At 39.4% G+C, this 18211-nt stretch overlaps 1 protein-coding gene across 1 annotated transcript in view; it reads right to left on the minus strand.

Annotated features, from left to right (window-relative positions):
* The window catches only part of LOC140230858 (semaphorin-1A-like), a 135590-nt gene that overhangs the window by 39606 nt on the left and 77773 nt on the right, over positions 1-18211 (minus strand). The window contains exon 7 of the mRNA XM_072311005.1: positions 2977-3101. Coding sequence (XP_072167106.1) covers positions 2977-3101 — 125 coding nt within the window. The remainder of the gene's footprint in view (positions 1-2976; positions 3102-18211) is intronic.

Here is an 18211-nt window from a genome sequence, read left to right on the forward strand (position 1 = left end):
GAAAACAAAGGGGATTTGGGTCCAGATTATGGGATATTCTAACGAAGTTTCCCCACATTTTTTTTTTTCAACCAGTGCTTGAAGGCTGAAGAATAAGAACCTTTTTGTTACCACTCTCTTTGCCGCCATACTTTATTATGCCAGTCTAAGAATAAACTTGCCTCGCTATAGCTCTATGGAGAGACGAAACATTGAGCCGTATGCTTAAGCTGGAGTGAGCCCCAGCGATACTCCTAATATTGATGAGGGAAGATCATTATATTTTGCCATGAGAAATGCGCACCCATGGCTGAGCTCAATGAAACGAGAGTATTTCGAGGACAGAGTTGAGATGAGTTTCTTGCCATTAATCAGGAGTGACTCACCTCCAGCAAACATTGCCCCATATAAATATTGATATTTTACAAAATTTGATTCACGGCCGATATACAACACAGCTTGGCACTGCATGCAATATTTCATCGTGATGAAATGAATTCAAGGTACCATATATATATATATACATTGTATGCATTCTCCATGAAAATTGGCTGAGAGGAGAGAAAAATGATGGATCTCTTACCTCCATAACTAGAAAGTGGTAATACATGGCATCTTAAGATTTGAAAACTATTATGTACGTTTAGGCCGAGTTAAAATGATAAACAACATGTGAAGATACATCTTGTAGCATCCTGAATCAGACGTCTGTTTCTGGACCACTCAGTTTCTTGTTCCATTTACAGATACAATTGCATTATATTGAAAAAAAAAAATGTGACTTTGTATCTCAGAGACAGAAATGAAATCTTTAAATTGCACTTGTGACAAAACACTCTTAGAATATCAGACCAGTTTAGAATGAGGCTGGTATTCACTAGAGGGTTTTTTTTTTTAATGATTCATTTCATGCGGCCACAATTACACAAAAAATGAATGCTATAAAGCGAGCCTCGTCTCAGCAACCACAGAACTGACAGCTAGAAGTCTCCTCTAAAAGGACAAGGCGATGAGGAAAAAGTGTCTTGCCCAGGGGCACAACCCCTGCAGCCAGAAAAGTTAACCCCTTGAAGATTAATCCCGAGTATACTCGGGCAGGTGTCTATATGAAACATGTGTTATAGCGAAATCAGCTCGTTCCCTACAAGTTGAAGGAGGGAACTCAGATCTCTATTTCATGGTCATAATCCACAAAAGCTCCTTAAGGTTCTACATGTAAGTTCTTTCCAATTAATATTTTCTAGAGGTTTTGTTTCCCCCACTTGGAATGTAAAGACCACATGTACTGCTGAATCAATGACCTATAACTTTTCATATGATCATAAAATTGCAGAGTGTGATAAAAATATCAACAGAATTGCTTGCTTTCTAGACCATGAGATCATAATAAGCTACCATTAACCTGCTTTTGCTCTGTAAATTGCCTCTATCAATAGCTCTGGGGGCCAAGGAAAACAGAGGATTTTAATGTCCGGTCATGTAAGCTCTAAGAATGTTTGCATGAAGATGAATGGAGATTTTGTCATGATGATTGGCACTAGAACAGCACATTAGTCCTTGTTATTTCCTTGTTTGTCAATATATAAAAGATGAATGTGTCAGATGATTACATTTATGTCTGCATGCAGTTTTGCCATGAATCAATCAACAAATCAAACACCAAAAAAACATTTTTCCTCCCATAACAAAATAATTTCTTCCTGTTATGATATCCACGAGTATTTATATTTTTGTTATTTTGTGTATAGGGTTACAATACCTTTCGACACGAGTTCCTCCAATGAGGTTGGAACAACATGAGGTAGAGTGGAATACGAGCAGGGAGTTTAGGGAGTGAAGAACCAGGGGGAAGTCCAGAATTACCAAAAGAGGCAACTAGTTTCAATACTGGTTGCAACAGAATCCTCTTTTTCTTTACTCCAAGAAGTACCAGCTGCTAAATCTTTACTACGTAAATCTTTTCTCACAGATTCTACTCTGAGCTGGTGTCAATGGCGTTAAACTCCAAGTGAACCTGGATTAAGGGGTCTGCCGAAACCTCTTCTCTTGAACCACAGCGGTGGGCGGCGAGACGCCCATCCGTTCTGCCTCTCCGGTTGACCACACGCCACTGCCCGTGAGTGGTCACTTCTCGCTTGGCCTGCGCACCACACCGGATCTTCGGGGGCCGAGGCGTAAGACATTGCCAATGTAACCTACTTCGCACTGCGCCGCCGTAGAGAATGTTTAACACAGTCGTGCGAATACAACATAGGCATGATGAAAGGCGCTAGGCTTGGTACATGTAATCTTTCCTGGAGTGCTTGTAAAATACCTCTTACACACGTATACATTCAAATGCATACACCATGTACACACACACATAAATACACAAACACAACAAAAAAATTAACATATTATATGCACACACAAACATATGCATGTATAAACATACATGTAGGCCTATATGCACACAACCACAAGCATTTCATTGTACTTCCACATTAAACAAACTATTCACTAACAATGGCTATTTACTCTGAAGAGAATGGGAACAATACCAGTGAATGAAATGCTTTTTGGGTGTACAGTTCACCATTTGTGTTTGAGACATATATATAATAGCATCATACCAGTAATGCAAGTGTTGCTTCAAGCTTCTCACTAGCATACTACATATCCTTTTACAATTGCCAAGTATCTACCACTGAGTTGAAGGTAAAACTTACACAGCTAGTTGAAACCATCAAATCAAATACAACCATTCCGAAAGACACATGAGCACAGCTTGCCACTCCATACTCACACTTTGCCCCTCAACCAGTCAGACTGTCTAAAATTTTGCAGCAACATTATCATGCCACAATGGCAGCTAAAATAAAACAAAACAAATAAAAACAAAACAGAACCCCCCCCAATAAAAAACCCAACAAAAACTGGAGTCTAATTGCCTCCAGAGGGCGCTCCACATTACCACACTCAACCTTTAAAACTAAGCCTGTCTTACTGCTGACTTACCACACAGACTTGGGCCACCCTGGAGTAGACGATCTTCTCCACATTGCTGGCCTCTGATGCCTCCTCTCGGAAGAAGAAATACATCTTGCCGTTGTACTCGATGGGATCACCGACAAAGTGGGGGGCTGTTGGAGAACAGAGCGGAGAAGAAAAACACCTGGAGGGTGAAACACTGAATAAATCTGTAAAACTCATCTGGGAATCAAAAATGAAGAAAGAAAAAGTGAAAAGGAGTGATCATCTAGGTTTCAATGCATGGTCGCCAGCAATATCCCTATTTTTATGGAAACATGAAGCAATGAAATTCTAAAATATTTCTATTTTCTTTAAATGATGTCTGTTCGACTTGAAAATATTTTAGTTATTCTCCTTAATAATACAGAGTGACATTTAAACTTTAAGTAGCATTTATATAAATGGTGAAAATGTTACCATCCTATTTTGCTTGAATTTCCTAGTTTATTTCTTTTAATGCAGTGTGTTTATCAAACACACATTTCTGCAAAAGGTGCTGGACAATTCGGGGGAAGGGGGCGGGGGGGGGGGGGGGACCTGCTGCAATACCATAGTGGTTGCCTGCAGAACTGCTTAAGAAAAGGAACTTAAAATCGATCAGGAACTGCAGAGCATACAACATCGTGCAACATTACAACATGTTTCCGCATACATTACATCCTGTCTGAGGAAGACAAATGTAGATTTGTGGGGAATAACACAGTGTGCAAGTCTAGCCCATGGGATAACAGTCATTAAATGAGTATAGATATATAAAGATGTAATCAATATAGGCATTGAATATGAATAAGGAGTGAAGTGGGTGGGTAATGATGACAATGTTTTGTTTCTACTAATAAAGTCATAAAGGGACAATTGGTCTGTATTCACCTTGGCAATTACACAGGAAAGCTGTTGCTAATTACACATACTGTATATTCAAAGAACCTCGAGATGTGCTTTTCATTGAATATTATTAGCCTATTTGATATCTACTTATTGTCTGACCGATACACTTTCATTGCCTTTATCATACCGATGAGTTACACCACTTTCAGTTTTTCTTCACACATAAAAGGACCTTTGTTCTATTAATGTCACTCATCATGAATGGGTCGTGGTATTGGTGGTTGATAGGAGCGCATTCTCGTGACAGTTTGCTATTATCATCAGAGGTGATACAGCAAGGAAAGAGTGGCTCATTAATTAGCTCAGGGACTTTTTGAAGAGCGGCGACATAGCCTGAATGAGTATAGAGACTTCTCCCTCCTCATCCTTTATAAAATTCGCTTTCATAAAGGAAATCAAAGGGTAGGTGATTGATTTTCCCTTTCACCTCGGGACTTAATTCCTCCGATGCTTCCTTGAAAGCATGATAGCTCAAACACACTCAAGTCAGTGAACAACCATCATCAGTTTCAGGCAGAGAGGGAACGTTTCTCTTCAAAAATCAACAGCTCGGATGAAATTCGCTCTCGATAATGCACAGTTGTGATCAGAGAAAACCACTCTGTGCCTTCATGAGAAGGGGTAAATTCTGAAAAAAAAAAATAACAAAAAATGTAGGTTCAAAGCAACTGAGCACTTTGTTCGCAAAGCAACACAAGTCGTTATCACTGGGTGAAGCATCACACAAATAATATCCATTTCTCGCCGACGTCGCTCCTCCAATGTGCATCTATGTCGCCCTCAGGCGCGCACATGAGTATGGATTTATGCGTGGCTGCTTCCTCACTCTCCACTCCAAACTGCATAATGGATGTCAACAGCACTCTAGGCATAGGGGGTGATCCTCAGCACATTAGCAGACTTTCATTCACACTTTTGTGTGTGTGTGTGTGTGTGTGTGTGTGTGTGTGTTCTCACCCACCCCCTTAATCCCCCACTTACCCATCAGCACAATCAAACCCCTATACCACAAAAGCAAAAACATAAAATCCACTGCCACATGTGACCAAGAGACAGAAATTTCTTTCATTCAGGTGTCTCTTCTATTTGACACAATGGGGTCATGCATACTGTAATGGTGGGTTCCCCCACACACATGCACACATACAAACATCTATTAAAACTGCAGACAAGAAGGAAATTATCTTCTCGTAGAAATTTGGGTGCTATGAGAGCTAATCTCTGCCTGCAGAGGATTGAATTCAGACAGATTGGCATCCTACATGACCTACGAACATGACATATTCTGCAGCATGAATCCATCTCAGGGAAAAACTCGTACAAAAGACCGATACTCCCAGATGAGATGGGATATCAACTTCCTTCAAAATCTTCCTTCAAAATTTCCTGGGCCTTCTACAACTACCAGGCTCATGCCATTGCTAGGTTGTAGGCTTATTATTATTATTATCCATTTATTATTATTATTATTATTATTATTTTTTTTTTTTTTTTGGGGGGGGGGTTAAAACATAGACAACACTACTTCCATCTCAAAGGCTCTAAGCTCTTCATTGGGTGGTAAATTGGAGATGGGGGGGGGGGGGGGAGAAAAAAGGGTTAGCGCAAATGATAAGCCTCATCCATGAAAGCAAAAGCCACTTGAAAAGTGCCTCCACGACTCTGGGAAACCCAACTCCCCTATGATTCAAAGAGCAATCAGTAAGACCAGCCTGACATTATAACCAGTCTTCCAGGGTATTTCTGCAGATTATATCTGTGCGAATACTTAGCCGAGGAAGAGAAGAGAAATGTCAGCCGGCTAAGATGCATTTTGAGCTTCTTTCCAGTCCCCCCCCCCCCCCTCCCAATCTCTATCTCCCTCGTTTGGATGAAATTATTCCTACAGAGCATACGCTTATGATGATGACACTGGAAATTGAATTAGAAAGGGGTATCAATCATCTTTTCACCGTTTTCACACTCGAGCAGATCATTGATGGGGGCCTAAGTAACTGCTTCTTGCTTCCCTTTTCCAAACTGTTATTTTTTGGGATGGGGGGGGGGGGGGGAGGAAGAGGAGGAATGGAGAAGGGGGCGTGGCATGGGGCAATTCAAAGGCAGGGTATTGGTACATCCATCCAGGGAGGTGCACCTCCCTGATCCATCCATCTTGCCACCACTCTACACAGGGTTGGAGCCTTCCATTGATGATGCTATCTGATCCCTACTTTATTATTGGGGGGGGGGGGATATGAAGTAACCAGTAAACTTCTGGTGTATACATCTATTGATCTGTCTGTATATCTATTTATCTATCTGCCAATCTGTCTATTTATCTCTCTATCTACCTATACAAATAAATGAATACTTAAATGAAAATAGATATATATGCACTGACTGAATCGTGATTATATCCTTGATAATTCACACAACCACGTGCACACAATCGGTTTGCATCTCGACCAATCAAAAGCATTTGCAGAGTGTCGATACCGGCATTCTCCCTGCGAAATTAATTCATTTTCTTGTGCATGCTATCGCCTGGGAACTATTCAAATGATCGTCGTCAACGCACGTCATACAATACCACTATTTTTCCCACAGATATGGAACCCAGTATGGCACCCTAAGGGGTTCCATCTCTATTCTGTCATGCTCCTCTCCTATTTCTGGTTGATACAACTAATCTTGTGTCAGTTTCTTCACCTCTTCATTTCTGTTCTCTGCGCTGACGACACAAACATGAATGCACCTCGCAGTATCCTTTGTAAACTCGAGACGTAAGAAAATGACTAATTGGTTACCATATCTTTATTCCAACAATGCTACTGTGTGGCTTAAAAGGTATGACTGTACAAATGTGATGCCTTGTACATACCAAGATTTATCTTTGTTGTATTCATTTGGATTATTATGACCAGTAGAAATTTGAATATTTGTTCACTGTTCAATTGCTGAGTATCTTTTACAGGATATATGCATGCCTTACCCTTTCGGAAACACTGATAATATATTACGATGGAAATACTAAAACATGACTGTCATCTTTCTATAAAGTGCATGCAATATTTAATCAGAAAGAGAATTGTTTATGTAACTTAGGATGTATCTCTTTCGCTTGACCATACTTTGTATCTCCACTACTTAATATCACTTTATCTGGTGCGGGGACAAGATTAGAACCACCTCATAAACTTGAAGCGAAAGCAATGAATAAAGAACCTGCGCCCACTCCCTTCTTAAAAGTACATTCAAGACATCTTAAACCTGTGTGACACTAACGACCGACTCTTCTCATTTTGTGCAAGTTTCCTTTATACTATTATTGTCATTGACGAGAATAAATAGACTATATTGAGCAGGGCTGAGCTGTTATAGGACTTTTGATAACTTGTGCTCCATAACTACCATAAACAAATGATTAAGTCATTCTCCACTCAGCTAACCTATTTATCAAGGTTATCAGTTTCACTTTCTTTCGATTTTTCTCTCAGCAGTATTTCAAAAGAATTCCACTCAGCTTTGAAATTCTTTTGCTTTAAAAATACTTAAAGATAAACAGGAAATCATATGTTTTTTTGGTTTTTTTTCAAATGAAACTTCTTTGAACAGGAAGTATGACCAGAGAAATTTTCCAAGTTAGAAGTGGGTTTCACTCACAAATAAAAAGGGCAATATGATAACATACGATAATGTTCAAAGTAAATAGTCCACTTTCCTCATCTTTATCTAATATTCTAATGGTTCCATCGAAACTTAGGTGCCTGGCTTTTTGATATGGCATACAGATCTTCGTAGTAATACCATTTGCGCCTGTGAAAAAACAGTGCAACAAAACAAACATGTCCTGGAAGTTCTGCTTGTATATCTTTATCATAAATGCTAATGATATCTACAAACAAAACAAGAAAGTCTAATCGGTGGTACATGCCAGTTTCCCATGTAATGTGAAAGAATGATAGATTAAAAGTATCCATACGCTGCCATGATATTTCTCTTTAAGCTTTATAAACATCATGAGATTTTGTCTCTTGGATAACCAATACTGTATGCTCCATTCTTTTTAACAAGCCTATTTTTTTTTTGTGTGTGTGTGTGAATCAGGACTTCCCGATAATTTCAGGAGTGGTTAAATTCGCGACCATGGAGTACTGTATATGCCGTTATTTTCGCGAGGGTTTAATTTTCGCGAATTTCGCGAATTGCAGTTGGATCGCGAATTTAACAACATGCGAAATTGTCTCCATGCGCTTTGTTAATAGAGCATTAACGTAAGCGTCGGCATCGATTCGCGAAAACAACATCTCGTGAAAATATCTGTACACGAAAATAACGGCGTATACAGTACAGTAATGAGTGGAGAAATGTATGTGAGCATGTCACATTCATGTCGAGATCAGATTTAGTAATCTTGAGTGTTATCTATAAATTTGCAAACAGTACTTTAGTCATGAAAGTTGCAGCAACATAAATCTCGCAAAATTTATGGCATACACAGCAACGTTCATCAACATTTTTCAAAACATTTTCTTTGCCATTTTTTTTTTATTTTTAGCACTACATATATTACCTAACTGACAGCAAAAGCAGGTAGATATCTTTGAGTTGCTACATAAGCTTTTAAAACTTTGAAATGATCACTCTAAAGTCCCACCCACAGCATGTAACCTGGGAAGCACGATCTGTAAGTCACAAACATTGCCAAAAAAGATCAATAGTCATAAGACCCTTTCCATTTTAACATCGAAGTGTTTCAGCGGCAATGTGAAAACCGTATTTGGATGTGGCCATCAGAAAGGTGTGTCCTTAGAATGTCCTAGTCACATCTTGGCACACTGAAGGCTCTGAACAGATGCAGGTTTGGCTTTTTATTTGATGTCATCATATTTTGAGGTGGAGGAGGGGGAGGGGGTAATCCTTTGCCACAGCTTATTTTACCCCTTTTTCTATAATTGATTGGAGGTAAGTTGGCACACTGCTGGCTCTGAACACATGCATGTTTAGCTTTAAATATGATGTCATCATATTTTGAGGTGGTTGGGGTGGGAAAAGGTGATCCTTTGCCATAGCTCCTTCCCCCTTTTTTTTCTATAATTGAGTGGAGGTAAGTTGGCATACTGCTGGCTCTGAACAGATGCATGTGTAGCTTTTAAAATGATGTCATCACATTTTCTAGGCAGTGTGTGTTGGGGGGGGGGGGGAGAAGAGATGGTGATCCTTTGCTAAAGCTTCTTTTTCCCCTTTCTCCTTTAATTGATTGCTGGAAACTCTCATGGGCAAGACAGAGAAAAAGAGCAGTGTTGCACCTGTACTGGAACGATGTCTCGGGGGCTTATCGGCTAAAAAAGGGGAAGGATGAAATGAGGAAAAGAAGTGCTTCTTGGCGAGCCAAGTTGTAGAAAAGGTGCAGCCACAGAGAGAGGCAGAGAGAGAGAGAGAGAGGGAAGAAGTAGGCCCCTGGGGGAAACTAGCACATGAAGAGATAATTGACACATTAAAAACCAAATGAACAGACAGGGGAGAAGAAGGTATTAACAGACCGTCTGTCTGTCTGTCTAGCATATGACACTGCCAAGCCATTATAACATCATCCACAGATGCCTACTAGTCTAGGACAAAGACTTTTCGTGTTTTTGATATTCTAAAGCAACAAACTGAACTCAGCCCACCATCTTCCTTCTTTTGCTTTTTCTTCATTAGAAAACATCATGGCTAATAGTTTGATGTGTTAATTTCCAAAATAAGGTATAATTTGAAAGTAATACTACCCTTAAGGTACTATACAGTATGTAAAAAAAAAAAAAAAAAAAAAAAAAATTACAACGGGTTCCTCCGTAATGATATCTTTAAAAATAATGAATCAATCTATATACAAATTCAGGGTATGAAACTATAACTCATTGCCCACATCTTACGGAAAACCCCATTCGATTTGCTTCAGTGGTCAAAGAGAAATGAGGAATTTTGTAGAGGATGTCGGGAATCTCTTCCGTCCAAATTCTGTCTATTATTCACACACAAGAGCATTGAATCGCTAAAATTGGAAGAATCAGACTCATGACATGCTTTACAACAATCCACATTTCTCTGTGACCGCTTAACCAAATTGAATGGGGTTCTCTGCAAAACAGAGCTAAAATGTTATATTTCAAGACCCTTCAGTAGAATTCAAACAAGTCAATCATATTGGGTGTTATCAATTCCAAAATCTAATTGTAATTTTTTGGGCGACTTACTGCAGTATGTCCCCCAAAAATTACAATCACATGTTCGCACTGATAATACCCAATATGATTAATTCTTTTAAATACTACTTCAGAGTCTTAAAATATAACACTTTAGCTCTATTTTGCAGAAAACCCCATTCAATTTGGTTAAGCGGTCACAGAGAAATATGGATTGTTGTAAAGCATGTTATGAGTCTGATTCTTCCAATTTTAGCAATTCAATGCTCTTTTGTGTGAATAATAGACAGAATTGGACGGAAGAGATTCCTGACATCCTCTACAAAATTCCTCATTTCTCTTTGACCACTGAAGCAAATCGAATGGGGTTTTCTGTAAGATGTGGGCAATGAGTTATAGTTTCATATCCTGAATTTGTATTTAGATTGATTCACTATTTTTAAAGATATCATTGCCGTGGGCCACATTGTATTTTTTTTTTTTTTTTGGGGGGGGGGACATACAGTATACTACATGTACATATTGCTTAAAAGAAATGTACATGCTATGCAAACTATATATAGCCTCTTCACTGGGAACCTACAGCTTCACTGGTGAACTTTTCTCTGAATCCTTCCCAGAATAAAGACCTATCCAATTTGCTCCAATTAAAAATCAATTACAAATTCAATAGTATGCTTAATTTTGCAGCATTGTTGAAGGAAAAGTGCATCAGAGTCAAGATTGATGGTAATTTGTGCACAAAGGTAATCTAAAGGTCCCAAGCTCTTTCTAATGCACATGGACAAGCATACAATTGACAAACTTCCAGAAAGCGACTACAGATTCCGTGAGCAAAAAAGCCACAAACAAGGATACGAGATGTGAGGCCAGAAAGTGATCTCGTTTTTGGTATGAAAAATCAGAATTCATCTATAATCTGTTTTTAATCAATATACCAACTTTTTACACTGAAAAAGTGAATGCTCTTAAAATAACCTTATGACTCATCAACTGCTCTCCTCATTGATAGGGTGGTGTCAAATTCTTGTCCTGAGAGACAAGTATCCATTGCGTGCATGAATGCCAGTCACGTATGGGGGGGGGGGGGGGTATATCAACATCCTTTCTCCTTCTGCAAAAATATTGATTTTGTAAGAAACTTAGGTGTGGCTAACACGTAAAGAGTAACAAAAACTATTCAAGAGGGGCTGTATTGAATTTCACTTCCTTCTTCACTTTCGGTGAGAAATTATGCCTTGAAATGCAATTCCATACCATTTTCAAGGTGACCTGGGTAAAGAGAGTAATAATTGATGAACAGAATGGGAAATCAGGCTTAAAAAAAAAAGAATCGCAAAGTTATGGGACTTTAAAGGGATCATATAGTTTTGGTTGAGACCTAATTTCAGGTTTCTAACAACTTTTGGTGAGATAATGAGAAACCTCTTATGAAATATGAAAGAGAATGTAATTCTATGAGGAATCCAACATTTATTTGATGAAAATTGGTTTTGAAATGGCCGAGATATCCAAAAGAGAGCGATTCTAATAAAGTGTGGGACCCACACTTTATTACGATCGCTTTGTTTTACTTTGTTTTTGGATAATTCAGTCATTCCAAACCCGATTTTCATCAAATAAACTTTGAATTCCTCTTCAAATGGTATGCTCTGTACTAATCATAAATGTTTTCTTGGTATCTCGCAAAAACTTAAAAGCCCAATTCTCATCTCCATCAATACTGTACCATCCCTTTAACAGTTTCACACGTTTTCATTGGATAGAAATATTGGGCACAAAAACACACAGGCAAATTGGCTGAGGCAATGATGCTACTCCTCGCAACACTCCCACTTGATGTGTACATAAAAATATCATTAAAATTATGCATTCAGTCAACTGCAGCCCCTTTCTGCCAAAAAGCTACTGTTGCTAGGTTTTATACTGAAATTCAGTACAGCTTTATGGAAACTTTCTGTGGTGTAGACATTATCATCCCCTCAAATTTGGGTACATGTGGTTATACACCTGTACCTGATGTCATCATTTCGAGAATGCACGTACCATTGGGACACTTTATTTCATAACCTTCTTTTAGGTGCAACTTCACCGAAACTTTCACCACTGCGTTCATAAGATTTTGCTCATTGCTTGTTTAAATCAGAGCCAACATGGAAAGTGATATGGAATTGCACTCCAATTTTACAGAACCGGGGTGAAGAGCGAACATGGCCCATTTGTTTCTGGATGAGAATCCTGCAATCATATTTGGATCTGTGATCTCATCGCCACAGCGGAGTGGAGGATGATGGCAGTAACCCCGCGTTCACATTGGTCCCCGCGACGCGGGGAAAGTCCCGAGCTGTGGGACTTTCTCCTCAAAAACCATAATGTGAACGCTCGCTGGGACTTGTCCCCTCGTCCCCGCGAAGCAAGTCGGGTACGGGGACAAGATTTGGAGGGGAGAGTGACCTTGGGGCGCAATTGATAACGTCCAGCTGTGGTCATCAAATGTGCGCATGCGCTATGCCTGGATTCAAGTGGCAGAGCTCGCTCCAAGCCCCAAAATGCCCCCACAGCTCGGGGACAGATGAGATACCAATGTGAACGGTCAGTCGTAAAAAAGATAAGATCTCTTGTGGCTGTCCCCGCGTCGCGGGGACCAATGTGAACGCGGGGTAAGAGGGTCTTTAAAAACGCATCTCGCTGGGCATGTCTCCCAAGCCAGGTGATAAGCTGTGAATCATGAGCTTATTTTATGTTGGAATGGAACAGGTGACGGGGAGCAACAGGGCTCGAGGTTGGCCGCGAAGAGTAGATTCTATCCTTCATTTCAATTCTGCCCTGATTAAAGTTGTTTTTTTTTTATTTTATTGTTCTCTTGTGTGCGTGGGTGTGTTTGTGTGTGTGTAGCAATTAGAAGACTCATTTTTTTTTAAAGCTTTATTTCGTCCCTTCTTTCAACTTAACATTCAGGGGGAAAAATGCCATTGGAAACAAAATAAAGAGTACAGAAACAACAAACCAAACACAAAACTGAGATCGCCCAATCCAGTCAACATCGAGAATTTGCCACATCAAAAAAACACAAAATAGAAAATAAAAGAAAAATAAGTAAAAAGAAAGAAAAGGTAATTCAAATTTGAAGAAATTACACAATGTCTGAATTACAAACACACTAACTCTCTGATTAATATCAGTTAGCATGTCTCACATGACCAAGACAAATATCCAGTATAAACTTGAACAAACATGTATTCAGGAAACATTATCTCTTGGCATGATATGTTTTCATGCGAAACAAAAACTGGAAGTCAACTCTGCAAAATGGCTACTTTCTCACAACAGTATCTACGCTGATGCCTTTAGTATGCAATCAAATCTACCCTTCCAACTCTCATGAAGTTATTTAATACCTCTTCTGCTTAACAATTCGGCTCATGTTCCAGTTTTCTCGAGATGATAAGGCAGGTTATAAGGAGTTACCTGCTCAGAAGTGTCTGCAAATAAATAATTCTCACTCACACAGTGCTCCATTTTTTTTGTGGGGGGGGGGGAGGGGTGGGTTACCATCGTTTATTCTATATTTGTGACCGTGCACCTCAAAACGAACATAAAGTCGCACACACTGATTTTGCGTGAGGACTGAAATAAGTGAAATGGGTCAACCTAGCCGAACTTGACTTTTTCATATTTTCTGAAAGAGCGGGTCTTCTTTTACATTATGCTAAAATTTGATATCATAAAACGGGCAGGAAAGTGTGTTTTTTAGCAGTTCATCTCGAACATTTTTGGTAGAATAGTGTGATTAGGTGTGTCTTTACAATCCCTTTTTCATTTCCGAAAAACCTTGTCCACACTCTTCACTTTCAACTCTAATAACTTTTGAAAGGATAGTGCTACTGCTTTGAAAGTTGGCATTAATTATGGACAGAATGTGTTAATGAGGCCTGCTGAATTTGAGTTTAATCTGATAATCCCTTTATTGTTGTTACTGTGGTGGTTTACTTCCTGTTTTTTGTCCCATTTATCACACAGCCAGCACAGTTTGGTAAAGATTAAGCGCTTGAATAGACACTGTACTTCAGAGCCTCTTTTCTCAGTTCACACTTTTCCTGAGTTTGTGCTTTCTTTCCAGTATTTAGATAGGTTAGGAGAGTCCATTTGATTTGAGTTATACATCATTTTAAAGCTTAAAGTCTGCTCTTTCAGAATATGGTCTTAACTAAAAATTCATGTCTGGCGACTTTTTGCTTGTTTTGAGGTGCAGGGTCACATTTAAACATAATCAGACTTGCCCGTTATCTCACAGGGCAACATCCTTTACTCTGCTTTTCATGATTGGAAGTTTCCATTCCTGAAGAGTCTCGACGATATTAAACATTCAGCAGGACTATGCACGATCAGACTGATATTAGCAAGTTGATGTCAGCTGCTCAGAGAGGAATTTGACATTTTAACGCCATTAGAGACGAGGCGGAGGCACTGGTACCTCGGAGTGAAGACAATGGCTTACAATTGTCGCATAGAGATTGCGATCCTGTTCGTTTCTGCCTGCTAGGCGAAGAGGACTCCCGAACATATGGCGGCGGATGGCATGTGAGGTGGCATCATTATCGGCCAGGACCGGCCAATCCACCTGGGAAAGGTGACATGTGGGCGCTGATGGATGGATTGGATGCTCATCACTACCGTGTGAGCGGTCTTCTGGGTTACGGGCCCTCGATGGTCTCGGCTGATCTCTCTCCATCTCTCTCTGCTTCATCCCAAACATCTTTCTTCCTCTTGTTCGATTCACAATTTGCCTCTGCAAATCTAATATACACCTTCACATGTGCTGATCTGCGACACATGGCATATTCATGTAACTTTTCATTGGTGCCATCCAGAGCACTAACTGCCTCCACCCCCCCCCCATCTTTTCATCTGCTCATTACTTCGCACGTATCAATGAGATGCAAGCTCCAATTTCTAATATCAACTCATAGAGACGTAAACTGATGCCATGCAAAAACATGGCATAGACCGTGCACAATCAACTCAATACCACATATTGCTGATAATGAAAACAGGAATAAATCTGCATCCAGTAACCTTACGAAAGCCATTTGCACCACAGAGTAGTGTGAAATGACGGCAAAGGAGCAAGGGAAGAGCGCATGACCACTTTCTTGAATGAACTTCACTACTACACAAGCCAAACGGTGCCACGTCTATGTAGCACAGGTGTGATTTAAAAAAAAAAAAAAAATGGACTGAAATAAAAAAGATGATTTTCAGGCTGTCGATCTGACTAGAAAAAAAAAAAAGAATTAACTTTGCAGACCTTGGCGTGTGAAGTTCTCTTCCACACACATTTCCTTTCTTTGTGTCCAGCACCATGAGAAAAAGATTACAAACATTTTCGGTCCAAGGACAATGCGTACCACTTCGCTGCAGACTTTTGTAGAGCCTGTCCCAAAGTTATAGTGGAAACAATCTTTCCAAATAAAAAAAGTCAGATCCTGTCTTTGTCTGATTAAGCAGCTTCCAGCTAAAAGCTCTTATTTGTTAAACAAGAGGGAGGACAAAATGAAATAAGCTTATTGGAGCTTAAAGTGATGACTAATGTGATAATCATGTGAATACATCTTATTTGCTGTAAGTTGTAACAGAAGAGTAACATTTCTGTCTTTTATGGTTTTGAGACAAACGGGATGATTATTCCGATAAAGTGTAGAGAGTGAAAGAAGATCAGGAACAACGAGTGAATAGAGAGGAAAAAAGCAACAGAATAGAGAATGAATAAAGATTGAATACAGAGAAATAGATCAAAAACATAGAGAATGAATGGAATAAAAGCACAGAAATGGATACAATAAAAGCACAGATAGTGAACAGTGAAATAGAAATACCACATTAATAGATAATAGAGTGTAATGGCGCATTTACACTGAGCACCGTACAAGCAACGGGCCAGGTTTTTGCTATAGTACGCCAAAAGGGACCATATCTGGTTCTGTTAAAAAAAGGAATCTGTAATTCAGTACAAAATCACCTACAATGTTATTCTTATGTCAAAATTGATAGCATCAAAATCAACAGTAGAAGACCAATTTTGTAACAAACTTATTAGTGGGGAAGTGATACTGTAACAGAACCAGACATGGGTCCTTTTGGCACACCATAGCAAAAACCCTGTTCCATGACCCATGCCGGATTTGTGTAAACGCAGCTTAAGACGGGAAGTGTGCCAGGTCATGTGAGTGAGAAATACTCCACTGTACCATCGAAGGTATCTTGTGACAAAATTCACACTCAACTCTCACATGCATCTTTTCGTGAGAAAGTCTAAATTACCACCCTGAAAACCACAATTTTTTTTTTTTTTTGGCAATGTGTCTTGTGGTGTATTTTTGTTCACATTAAAAATGACCATGCAAATAAATGGCAAGGCATTTAACCATTTCTCAATGAAAAAGCCAATACTTCAGCTGAAACATGATACATGCTAGCTTGACCTAAAAAAATAAGGTCATGCTAAGAGGCAATTTCTCAGAAATTGGAAAGACTGAAAGTGAAAGCTAGTCCCTTGGAATATATTACCTTTGAAAACATATATGATAGTAAAGATGGCACATTTCTGCACACACACACACACACACACACAAAAAAAATCAGCAAAAACGAAATATGAACTTTCACTCTGTTGAATATTTTCAGCTTTAGAGTATTAAAAAGAAATTACCTGTCCATTTTTTTTTCAAATGACTATCAGAATGAGTTTACAAATGCTTTTAGAATCGCTTCTCTCGAGTTGTTGCGTTTATCAAATCTGTCATGAGTTGATTGGAAGACCTTCATCGCCGTGCAGCTCCATCGCACAGTTTGACCCAAAGTGCAGAGATGTGTAGGCCTACATACAGTTGGCAGTGATTGGCGTGGGCAGGTTGTCCAAGCCATAAATGCATTTCAAAACCACTTTGCAGTCATCAACTCTACAGAAACACGTTTCTGGCTCAAACGCATTTGCAATCACAATTTTTTTTTTTTTTTTGGCGTTTCAGAAACGTGTCTCTAAACTCCATAATCAAGAGAGCTTTGCATTTATGAACTGCCTGAAACTCCCTGAAAGTTGTTTGGAAACCTTAATTCTGAGCCAGAAGTGAGTTGATTAATGCATCCTCTGACTGCAAAGCTCTAAAAGAGATGACTGATGTGTGAAAAGGCCAGAAGCATCGTTTCATCTTTTACGGATGACCAAGGGTACTTTTATTCACAGCAAATGCTGACTGTCAAATATGGGTCACGTTTGGCTCTTCTTGGAGGCAAATTCTTACCTAATACCGATGACAATGTGCCATTCATCATCAGACACAATCAAAATTTAGCACTGACTTATTTCCTTTCAAATACCGCATCATGGTATGGAATATAGGGCATAAGTCAGGGTAATTTATTCACACTATCACAGGTTTTTCTATTATATGCATTTACCAGTGTGCCAGTGTATCTCTACCAAATTCAGATAAGAAGCAGATGACAAATGTTGATTCATTGACTAATAAATGACTTCTTTAGCTTACTTATTTCCAATAAAAAAATAACATTAATCTTTCTTCATTATATAGCAGTAGGGCAGGACCTGCGACAAATTCCTTTTTATTCCACCCTGCAAAATTCATTTTGAGCTAGATATATTGACACTTTGGTAATTTATGAGCTTTTTTTTTTTGCTTTTTTTTTTCAAGATTCTTTCTGCAATTTCTTCCTCAAAAAGCCACCTGAAAAAGCTGCATGGTGCCATGTGTTCACGCATGATTTAGGAACTTGAATCGTCTGGATATTTCGGCAAAATGGTTTGATGAATTGTCCCCTTTAATTGATGGGGTACCATGGACCGCTGCACACACCATGCTTCGTTAGCCCCTCAATGGGCCATGCTGGGGTCAAGGGTCACTGCTAGGGCTTTCCAGGATGCTGCGGTTGGCCGAGACTATGGACACACAACAGAATCTTCAAAAGTTCACACTGTGTGTGAGAGGGAGAGAGATATTGCAACGTGAAATATGGGATATCACTGATGCACCCCTCCCCGGGGGGAATTCGGTGGCGCCCGAGGGTTGCACTCCAAAATATTGACGACATCGCTATCAATTTCCCCATCAACACGCATGCTGCATAATGGAAGACATAGTATGGCG

Source organism: Diadema setosum, chromosome 7 (assembly GCF_964275005.1).
Source record: "Diadema setosum chromosome 7, eeDiaSeto1, whole genome shotgun sequence".
NCBI classification, from domain to species: Eukaryota; Metazoa; Echinodermata; class Echinoidea; order Diadematoida; family Diadematidae; genus Diadema; species Diadema setosum.